Source organism: Ornithodoros turicata, chromosome 7 (genome assembly GCF_037126465.1).
Source record: "Ornithodoros turicata isolate Travis chromosome 7, ASM3712646v1, whole genome shotgun sequence".
Taxonomy (NCBI): Eukaryota; Metazoa; Arthropoda; class Arachnida; order Ixodida; family Argasidae; genus Ornithodoros; species Ornithodoros turicata.
The window spans coordinates 1,143,178-1,154,756 of NC_088207.1; the positions used below are offsets into that span (position 1 = coordinate 1,143,178).

The following is an 11,579-nucleotide window of genomic DNA, read 5'->3' on the forward strand; positions in this document are numbered from 1 at the left end:
GCCATCACACTAATTGGGGAACGTCTATCTCGCGTTTAGACCAGTTGTGCGTTTCCGGATAATCGTGGTCATAAAAAGAAAAAAAGAATAGGCAGGAAATAAAATAAAAAGATAGAAATAGAGTGGAGAGAAACAATTTATTTGAAAATCAACTATGCCGCGGCGAAGAAGCCGCTCCGCAACAACCGAGTGACCAGCGCCCGCCATGTTGGTAGTTGGCACCCAGCAGTTGCAGAGATCGACGACGGGTGGCCACTTAGTTGCAAGGCATCACACCAGATGGCGCCACCATCATAGCTCTAGACGAGAAAGACAGAGAACAAGATACTAGTGGCAGGTAAAAATGACAGCACTGCTAAACAAGTCTAGGCATGCGAGAGAAAAGGTCTAACCGCTACTGCTAAAACAGCACGGAGAAAACGGTACACATCGGGGGAAAAGGCTCACGGGGGGCGATCGCTTAGGCCTAACCACAACGTCACAACACTATGCAGCTAACACAAGGCGGGAACCACTGGGCACACATCGCTAAACATGCGTCAACACGAACAAAAGGCTTGCTCACCGCAAAACAAGTCTAAACATGCGAGAAAAGGCTTAACACGAGCGCGGTCAAATCACTCGTTGGTCACCGCTAAACACGGCAAACATACGAGAAAAGGAGCGCGCCAAATCACTCACCTTTTCCCCCGCGGCGACTGCTCATCAACCAGGCAGAAACTGAGCGAGCGCGGGGAACACACGTCTGCTCTGTACGACAGCCAGCCAGAAACTGAGCGAGCGCAGGGAGCGCACGTCTGCTTTCCACGACAGCCATAGAGAAACTGACTGAGGCGACGCGCAGCGGCAGCTATGGATGCGCGCGCGACCTCTGCTCCACCCGTCCGCGCATGCGCGCGCGCGCTCCTAGCACCCTCTGCGCCGCCCGCGGGTGTTTTCGGTTTCGACTCTCTGCTGCGCGCGCGCACGCTCCTAGCGGCGATGGGTGGCTTCTGAGTTTCGGTTTCACTCTCGCTTCTTTGCGCGCGCGTTTATCTGTATAAAGGCAGCGCGCACCGCGCTCGCGTCATCACTACGTGAAGATGTTCAGCTACCACTCGCTACAAAATTGTTCCCGCACACAGGCTTCTTGGGAAGTGGAGAAGGAATGTTTCAACAGCAAAAGTCCCCGCAACCAGCTCGTCATCACTGCTTTTCGCTACGTGATAGATATGGTAGGCTTTGGCAATATAGGAGAGATCTCGCCGGGGCCGCTGCAGGAGATGGTGCGTCGGATCTACGCCCGTTACACGAACGTCTGCATAACGGTTCCTGACGGACCCCTGGGACTGATGAGCGAATTTGTGAGCTTGTCCAACGCAGAATTCAACTACATCGCTGCAGACATCGTGGACCTTCTCGCTCGTGCCATCGCTCATATTAAGCACGCCTTGCGGAAGCAGCGACATTTGCAAGCAGTCTACATCGCAAATTTGGTCATTGGTTTATTGAAATACTGATTGGTTAACTTTGACGAGACTCTGTGTTTTTTCACTGAAACATCTTTATTGAATACAAACAAAAGATTTGGTCAATAGATGCCTGCACCCTCCCTCCCTTGTCTGATCATCTCGTAATGCTCCGTTCGTGAGATCAGACGTGCCAGAAAAGGGGAATCTTCATCGCAGCGCCGTCATTGCGCAGGTCACTGCACCAGCATGATGACAGAATGGTAATTCTTTTCGTACACCCATTCCGCTACCACACTGCCACGATGACCCGTGCTTCTCCTGTCTGCGAGAGAGAGAGAGAGAGAAGCATGTCTCGACTAGAACTTTTATTCTCGATTACATGCGCGTGCAGCTCTTTGTTCCACGGTTATTCGATGCCTGACGTCGACGGTCTCGGGCTCTCTTCCGGGTTTTCCGGTGCTGCACAAAGAGGGAGTACTATCGTAATGCGATACGCGTCAAAACACTAGGAAAGCTTACCGTATTCGCAGCTCCCATAAGGGAAGGAGTGTACGGCATCCACGAGATAGCGTTTGTCGTCGTAGGGGACCAAGCTCTTCTTGAGTCTCAAAATGGTGTACATCGTTTGCTTTATACTCTGGATGGTGCACTGCTTCTGAGAGACCGCCTTTTCATTGAACAAAGAATCTCGGTACACTTCGTGCAATAAATGTTTCCTTACCACGTCTTTCTTAATTCCTTTCGCTCTCGCGATCTGTTTGTGTCCCAGCCAAGAGGATGCTGTACATTTTCGCTCGGATAGCTACGACTTCCTGAATAACTCCGCCCCCGTCTCGTCTTTGAAGTACCCCATCTGATTCGCGTGCTCGTTGTTGAAAAGTGGGTGGTCTGGCGGATAGGAAGACAGATCTAGCTCACTCTCAATCTTCATTAGCTGCTCTTCCAGGCTTTCACACGTGAGAGAAAAAATTATGCTGTCCGTGTCGCTATAGATCAATTGCACTGGACATGTCAAGCGAGAAAAGAGCGACTCGTAGATGAAGCTGTACATTCGGACTTTGGATATTTCAAGAATGGCAAAGCCCACGTAAAGGGGGGCGTGCATTTGATGCGGCGTTGCTTCATCTCGTACAAGATGCACTTATCACTCAGAATGTGAAAATGCTGACTGTCGACGGTGCTAGCTTTTCGGAGCGCGCTTTCTTTGTCGTAGGCTATAGCGCACCTTTTCATGCGTCTCACATTTTGTATCGACTTGCCGAACGTGCTGTTCGACATGGTTTTGTACAGAAGTCGCTCGAATTTCGTGGTCGCGGCATTCCTCAACGCAACGTTTCTCTGCACGAAGGTTCGCAAAAAGTTGTCTTGGCGGAACGAGAGGATGCTGTGAACACGTTTTATTTTCATGCCCAACCTCACGTACAGAGCGAGCAATGCATAATGAACGACATAGCGTTCTTTGTCGTAGCACGTCAGCAAGAGTTTCTTGGTGGGAGGGGCGTTCAGCGACAACGCATCTTTCAGGTGGCGTTGGTAGGGGGACAGTTCGTTCTCGTTCACGCACCTGTGTTCGGGTGCCAGGGGAAAATCCCTGGTGAGCGCGTGCAGTTCTTCTGGATATGAATAGTCTACCACGTACACGTAACCCACTTCCGAATCGTGAGGAATGTTGAGAAAATCGATCTCGCTCCACCTCGAAGCATCCACCCAAAACCTCCTGTTGGGAGATGGAAAGTCATCGCGTACGGGTACAAACTGTTCACGTCGAGGTACTGGGTAAAAGTCTTTTCTTGGTGGGGATCGTAATCTTCACACCTCTCGTGATTAGCCCTACAGTATCTGTGGAAGCTGTTACAAATGCCTCCCCTGATTCCCTTCTCGACCGTTTCATACATCTCGCGATCGCTCATGAGCTCGAGTTTGACATTGGTGAGCTTCAGAGCGCTGCTCCACACGTAACTGGCGAGGGACATGGCACGTAAGATATCCATCCCATCCGTCTCTAGCGCAATCTTCCTGAAATACAGTACGACGTCGCAGACCTGACAAGCGTCGAGCATGACGTAGAGACGCGTGTAACCGCCGAGGTTCTCACATTCGAACAATTAGAAAATCTCTAGGGCGTACTGATAGTCCTCGTCCGTGATCTCTTGGTCGTTCAGGTCACTTTTGAAAGCTTCCTTTAGCGGTAGTGTGGGCAAATTGTACGCTTCGAAACTGTCGACGAAGGTGTACGGGTAAATGCCCTTCCTGAGGAGGCGCCGGAAACGGTCACCATATATTTGACGGGTACAATGAAACGCGCTCTCGCCACCGCTGGCGAGGAGGGTTTTCACCAGGTTCGACAAGGACAGGTTGAAAAACTGCGTGGTATCGCGGAAATGGAGATCGCCAATGTTGAACCCTCTTATCTTTTCCGAGCTCGAAGCTGCATTATGAGGAACCCCTGATTTTTTGTAATGTGCCTCATGTGCAAAATGCGTTGGGGTTCTTTATCTCATTAAACTTTCATTTAGATAATTTTTCTACACGTCATGTGAAGATGACTACGAATCATCTATTTTGCTAAAGTCAAAAAGTGACTTGTCAACTCAAGAGATAAACTGATGTTCTGAGGCTGGAACAACATAGGGGGACAGATACAAACAAAGCCTCAAATTGCCTAAGAAATCAACGATGAAAGATGAAAGTCACTGAAAAGGTTAGCCAGCTGTAGGGATCGAACCCACACCGGCAATCCAGAAGATGTGGGTTCGATCCCTACAGCTGGCTAACCTTTTCAGTGACTTTCATCTTTCATTGTCAACTCAGTTCCGTTATATGTACATTCAGTGCAAGGTGTTCTGCAGTTTAGTAATACTCATATTTCATATATGCCTTTTCTCTGCATGATCCTCCGGAGATATTTTGCTCCACTGAAGAAGAGACTTGTCAACTCGATTTTGACTTTCAGTGCAAAGTGTATTGCATCTTGAACTTTTAATATTACTCCTATTTAATATGTTACAATTCATTCTTTGAATGGTCTTTCCATGTGTCATATGAAGATGATAAAGAATTTTACAGTATATTTTTCGAGTATTTTGCGTAGAATACTATGTAGTATGAACCGTTGATAATAAAGTAACGCTGTGTTTACAAAGAAAAGCTTCATATTTTCGTTTAGCATTTCCTGCGTTCGATTGGGCCATGTGATCTTGAAAACGTGTCACAACCTTTTAGTTAATGAAATACTTTACATAGCGGCATGCAGTGAACGATATTTAGTTCCGTGAGGTTTTTGGAAACTCGTGACATGCGTTTAATTTGTTTTCAGTGGTTCCATTCTTACTCGTTTTTTTTTTGCAACTGAGCTCCACAATTTTTTGTAGTATTGTGATTTTTTTTATTTTTCCAAAAAGATGCGCGTGTCGAGCTTACTCTGCTTCAGGTATAGACAAATCGGTATCCGCGAGCGCATAGTTATGATTACCCAATACTGTTAGGACACATTTCTCTGTGGTGTGCTTCTTTTATTAGGAGTTCGTGCAATGTTCTCAGGGACGCCTCACCCCGCCTTCCTGCGTAGATGGCTTCACTGAATAACTTTAAGATAAAGGTTACAAACCTAGCAACGCAGTGGGTGGGTATAGGTTATACTTTAACCTCTGTGTAAGAGTTACATGGGCAGCAACGTGGAAAGTGACTACAGGTTAAGTTTTAACCTGTGTACAAGGGTTATTCAGAGTATAGGTAACATAGTTACCTCTAGAAATAGAGGTAAAACGTTTGCAAGTTTTTTACTTCTATTTATGGGTTACGGACTTTAGAGTGTAGGGCTGAAATGCAGGTTGGGACAAAGGCTTACGGAACACGCTAGAGACGTACTTTTCCTACGGTGCGACACCCTAGCGGCGGACGGAAGCGGGTGAGTTCACTGTTTCTGAGCGGTGGTAGGATGTACTGTTAGCGACACACAGTAGCTTCTACTTCCCAGACACGCAAGAGGCGCCGGAACTACTACTGTGTGTCGCTAACAGCGCACGCTTCCACCCCTCCGCGCAGTTACCTCACCCGCTTCCGCCAGCCGCTGCGGTGTCGCAAGCGAGGAAAAAGCACGCACCTCGCGTGTTCTGTAAGCTTTTGTCCCAACCTTTACTGCAGTGAAGTGAACTTCTCAAGTGAAGACAGTTCCGCAAATTGCCAAGCCGTTACTTTGTACGCTGCATCAGTAATATCTTCCTCTGCAAGCACGTCGCAAATGCATCAGAATAGTGCGCGTTTAATGTTGCTGTTTCTCCAAAGGGAGCCTACCTCCATAGGTAGCTCTCCTTGCTTCATTACAATTCAAGTCACAGGTTTGTGGGTGCGCAACTATTTTGTCCCCTTTTTGTTTTTCTTCTTTCGTTGTTGCGATTTCGAGTGGGAAAGCAGCTCTCCTATGTCGCACTGAAATAAATGCAATATTTCTGGTTTCTGAAGCCACAAAAAGGAAAAAGAAAAACTTTACCGAACTACTGCATCTATTCTATAGAACTGTTGGGCGCAAACCCTGCGTAGCCTACGAGCTATCGAAGCTGTAAGCTGAATCGAAAATGAAAGAGGATTCTATTCATTCTATTTACGGCCTGTATATATTTTCTTGTATACAGTTTCTATAGAAATTTGGTCTCCAAATATTCATTGGAAATGAATTAGGATTAGGTAGACTTTTGCATACAATTCCTGTAAAATTTAGACACATCTTTTTTATAACGAATAATTCAGAAGGCATTCTACATCAATGGTGACGTTCAAACCAAGCACGGCATCGCCTCTTTTCGTGCCTATATCGACAACCAGAAAAATATAAAGGAAAGAAAAACATACTGTTTGAAACGTTGTATACAATCTATTCGTGTGGTGCTTACGTCCGACAAAACATGCTTCCTTAAATAAGCCTATACATGTCTTTGTGCAACGCTTCCGGTTTGTTGCCAAAATGACATCCGGTTTCGCAGCACACGCGCTCTGCGCCAGCCACTATGGCGATTGATACAGTTATCGCTGCTGATTTGAGGAGAGAGAGAGCAGTATAACGTCTTTTTATCGCAATTCAAATTGTCACAAAGAGGCGTACGCCCCCCGCTTTCAGAAAATCAAGGGGAGAACGTTGTCATTCGAAATGATGGTTGGCTAGAAGCGTGCTATGCGGTGAAGCTTTGTTTTTCGTGTGTGTGTTAATATTTAAGACGGCCGCTATCCTACCATCTAGTTGTTCCACCACCATGTTTTTTATCCATAGGTTATGTTGACCTTTATGTCGCGTTAGTGATTAGCTGTGTCAAAAATGGTCGTTCTTTGTTTGTTTTTTCGTAAAAATTTTTCGAAAAATTCGTAAAATTCGAAAACATTGTTTGTTCTTATATATAGTTTCACCAAAATGAGCAATAGTCTGCACACCGTAGCTTGAGCTGCCATTATATCATACTCTCAAAACGGCTTTACCGTTTAGTACGCTCCGTTTTTGAGCAAATCAGGGGAAAGAACGATGTCACTGGGGATGATGGTTAGGCTAGGTGCGTGCTATATGGTGAAGTTTATTTTGTGAGGGTGGCCCCACGATCAAATTTATTTCAGTTCTCAATTAAAGTGAAACGTCGTCTTCATTGTGTACCACTAAGTGGCGTTAGAGGCGAACACTTTTATTGTTTAGCTTCCTCCACACCGGCAAAATTGGATAACTAGCACTGATGACATGTAGCAGGGGCAGAGTGCACACAGCGTTTGCGGCAGTCATCGCACTAACAGTGTTGAAAGCGACGAAGCGACCTTGTGACTGGTCTACCTCCATAGGTAGCTCTCCTGCTTGATGACAATACACACCTTGTGACTGGTCTTCCGCCTCGATGCCAATACGCGACAATGAATGTGACGGCTTATTGACCATCGCTATCGCTATCGGATCGAACAAGGTAATGTTTAATTCCAATGGCAGATTCGGAGCAATTGGCCGACTCAGCAATGGAGCGGCTTGTTCTGGCCTAGGGCAAGTGATCCCAATCTGCAACTGGAACACTTTCGCCCAACTTGGAGCGGAGCGCGGGTAGCTGCGCGTGACCGGATAAAAAAGTAGAAGTGCCAAGCACGAGCACGGCGAGACAAAGTTGATGCTGGACTATGAACAGTATTCCCCGCAAGTTGGACCCATGAAAAAATTTAGGAATAAAAAACATATGTTTGCACGAATTGTAGCCAACATCTGTGAGGCGCTTGGAGTCCAACGAACAGGAGACCAATGTTGCAGCCTCTGTAAGACCATGATGAAACGCAAGAGAACTGCACTTGTACACAATAGTACTTTGGGGAATTCTCCACCAGAGGTTCCTTACGAGGACGAGTTGTCAAAGCTCCGATGGGCCGACGACAGCATTGAACCCGAACAGTTAAGAGACAGCTATGGAATAGTGTCCCAAAAAACCTGTCCCGGGGCTGCATCTCCTCAAGCATCATCCGTGCCCGACGAAGTGGCGTCTACCGAGGGGGGACGTACCACTCCAAATGACAGTGGGGTTGCCTCAGATGCATCATCAACTTCTTAGCAAGGTGCAACAGCCACAAAAGGGGTGGCAGCCACACCAAGGGTCACTCGGAGCAGCAGGACAATGATGCAGGACATGAAATTATTTTTCCAAGAAATGGAACGCCTGCAGCATGAAAAAGAAGAGAGACTGGCTGCAAGGCACGAGGAAAGAAGGCTTCATCGTCTACAGAAGGCAGCTTACCGGGAAGAAGTGCGAAAAGAGATAGCCAGGCGTCACCAAGCAAAGATGGCATTACTGTCCCGAATTCTTGGAAGTCCTGACGAGAAAGAGTAACTTGGACTTGGAATTAATGTACATGCATCAATAAGTTCTAGTCACTGTACAACTGCGTCCATGCATATGTAAGCTTTATTCTTTTCAATAAAAACATAACTAGAAACGTATAATTTTAACTGTTGGCAATTATTCTTGCTGAACAAAATACAAAACGTAATGGCCATAACTAGAGGTGAGCGTGAATAACATTGACAGTACCTGCATCCATATTGTACTCGTGCATGTAGGATCCGCGACTGCATTCGCAACCGTACTAGTTCACATCCGCACATCTGCAGTCATATTTGTAGGAAAAGTCAATATGACGAAAATGTTTTCTTAGAAACGTTTTCATTTTGCAGCATGCATGCTACTTGGGAACATGTCATCCAGAATTGTTCATTTTCACATTAATGAGAATTTACATGGGAAGGGAATGGTTACAAAGCAACATAGTCCTAAAGCGAGGATGTCAAATTAATGAGAGTTATCTTGACGATTTATATTTATGTCAATTGTGAATCCACGGGGGGACGCCGACAACTGCTTGCAAGGAGAATTAGCCGAAGCAGGCTAAAAACATAGATGACTGAAGGTGCCAGGACTCGAATTAGCACTTTAGTCATGCAGATTTCTAAATTTTATTTTTCTATCCGCAAACCACAATGCAGCACAGTATAACCACACCCGCGCACACTTGACTGCCTACACATGAATTTATCCGAAAGTTATTGGCGGGTCCACATGCCTGTACTGTTTTTCAATGCATTTATATCCTGGAGCAAAATGACGCACCCACACTCGGACACAGAGGGCCTTTCCCGTTCGTTCCCTACGTTGCCTCACGTTGCCTCACTTGTGCTGCAACTCTCTCTCTCTTACTTGATTTCTCCCAGTCTGCGCAGTGCAGCCTCTTCACTGCTCAGTGTCAAATTTGCCTCCCCATCACTGCGCATCGAGTTTCGAGTGTCGCCAGGCACCTCAGTGTCCTCTGTCTCGTCAGGGACTGTATCACCTGCGTCTATGCAAAGATTGTGCAAAACGCAGCATGCAAGAATAAATTTGATGAGCCAATCAACCGTGTGCAGCTCCAAGTACATGGGTTGACGGAAGCGTTTCTTCAAAGTGCTGAAGGCATTCTCTATCAGCACAGGGGTTGCTGAGAACTTCTTGTTGAACTCCCTTTGGGCTTTTGAGAGGTTCCTGTAGTCTCTGTAGTTTGTCAGGAGATATTGTCTCAAAGGATTGGCTGCGTCACCCAAGAGATGGTACTTGTCACCCTGACACAGGCCTGGAAGCTTAGTGGCCAAGGATGACTGGCGGAAAACACGTGCGCCGTGGGTTCTGCTTGAGCTCCCTACAAGTACATCAACAAAACGTCTTCTCTTGTCACAGACTGCTTGTAGAGTGATGGAGAGGTAGTGATGCCTGTTGCAGTATGTAGCTGCAACCTTCTTTGTGCATTGGATTTTGATGTAGGATCCATCTATGCAGCCAACTACACCAGGTACCCCAGACACCTGTAAATGTAATGAATTGTCGTTCCATTTCGTATTGTGTAACATGCTACCAAGTACAAGGAAACACTTGCTATACATGCCTTCTCAAAATCCCTAGACATCTTGTCCATGTCATCAGGAAGCGTGAGGACAGTTGGTCCCATTTCAATGATGAAATCTGGCACCCTTTGCAACATACGATGCACAGAGCTCTCTGCCAGGTCGCACCTGCTTGCCACATTCCTCATGCTAGACTTGTTAACCGCATACCAATATAGTGGAGAGCACACATAATGCAATTTCAGTTCGTTGGTCCAAAATATCAACACAAAACACAATAAATAAACACATGCTGTTTATCAAGCTTACTACTCCATTTTAGCTGGAAGCACAGTTCTCAGATAAGTGCACACTGGTAACAAAATTTCAAAACCTACCTGAACTACATCGCAATAGCAAGAAATATGGAAGACAACATGTGAGTTGGCCAAGTTGGAAGAGCAAGCACCATCTCATGACATTATATGCGCAAATCGTTGCTCAGAAAGAACACAAATTTCACGAATGTGGTTGTTATTGTAACTGGATTTAATTACCAGTGTGGGCGCGGTGCTGTTACTAATTCAAGCAATAATAAGAAACAGTACAATCAAGTAACAGCCTTGCCACTTTAACATATCAGATGAATGACAAGACATGGGACTCCGCTGACTTCGCTGGTACACCACCGTGATCGCTCGAAGGACACATAGACCAGTGCCGTGTATGCCAAAGGGAGTGTGGCCATTAGGAGGAGCCTAAAAAAGAGGCTCGACCTATCAATCAAACGTAGGCGCATTTCATTGGTTGCTGTTTTCCATGGGAACTGCCATGACACCAAATTTTCTCAAAAATGGCTGATGGTTCTTGGAACGGCGAAGCGGAGATTTCGTGACAAAAAAATTCACAGACTACTTTAATTTCATACTGTGAGTATATATCATCATGTACGCATCTGCAAAATCAGCTTCAACTTTGGCTCCGCCATCATTATATACGTGAAAATGGGATGTTTCGTCGCTAACGTTAGGCCTAGTTAAGATCGTGATACCAGGAAAATAGCAAGAAAGACGACCCTTATACGTAGGATTTTGCATTATATAATTGAATTTCATTTATACATACATCTTTGCTCCTTTTTCATTCAATGTACTTGCATTACGTGATATAAAACTTCATACCGGCTGTCGTCTGCTACGAAGGCGCGGCTGTACGCCTTTTACAATCGAGATCAGTGGGTTGTACCGCAATCTTGGCCAATCACTTCTGCCAGCAACCATTTCTGCTATTCTGAGCCTTCCCAACATGCCTCTCTCCGTGCAGATGGCGTTGATAAAAGTGGGCGCAAAATCCGCCGTTTTCGTCTGTCACCAGTGATATCCGTTTCAAACCAATCCATCAATTTTCTCCAAAATGGTAGCGCCCAGTAAATAAGGGTGAAGTATAGGTATCGGATGGATGTAACAATAGACAACTGTATTTCGACCTGTGATTGGCTAAATACCTCAAAAAGTGGGTGGACCCTCAGGTATAGGCAGGTCCCATTAATGGCCAGACTCCCTTTGGCATACACGGCACTGACATAGACGAAGCAGAGAAGCCTCCTGTCAGCGTGTTGGCGACTTCTCGTGACAGTCTGCAATGCCTGCGAAACTATAGTTGCAGAGACACCTTTTAACATTAAAACGTCCGCAAGTATGCACGTTAAATGATACTGAAAATCGTCGCATACCTCTTCGTCGTTCTATTCGTGGACCACGCTTTCGATGAAC

The 11,579-nt window shown here is 46.0% G+C and overlaps 1 protein-coding gene across 1 annotated transcript; it reads right to left on the reverse strand.

Moving 5' to 3' along the window:
• Positions 1 to 1,658: 1,658 nt before the first annotated feature.
• On the reverse strand, positions 1,659 to 10,518 carry LOC135399792 (putative nuclease HARBI1). Its single transcript, XM_064631525.1, has 5 exons — positions 10,451 to 10,518; positions 9,870 to 10,041; positions 9,152 to 9,789; positions 3,016 to 3,168; positions 1,659 to 1,773 (listed from the first exon to the last, which is right to left on the reverse strand). Exons 1-5 carry the CDS (start codon positions 10,516 to 10,518, stop codon positions 1,659 to 1,661), a joined length of 1,146 nt encoding a protein of 381 aa, XP_064487595.1.
• Between the last annotated feature and the right edge of the window lie 1,061 nt (positions 10,519 to 11,579).

Excerpts from the sequence above, each read along its gene's own strand:
- LOC135399792 (XM_064631525.1), bottom strand. The coding sequence starts at position 10,518 with ATGTGTCCTTCGAGCGATCACGGTGGTGTACCAGCGAAGTCAGCGGAG. Across the intron at positions 9,790-9,869 it reads TGTCTAGGGATTTTGAGAAG|GTGTCTGGGGTACCTGGTGT; the intron begins GCATGTATAGCA and ends TTACATTTACAG. Across the intron at positions 3,169-9,151 it reads CGCAGACTGGGAGAAATCAA|GAGGTTTTGGGTGGATGCTT; the intron begins GTAAGAGAGAGA and ends ATCTCCCAACAG.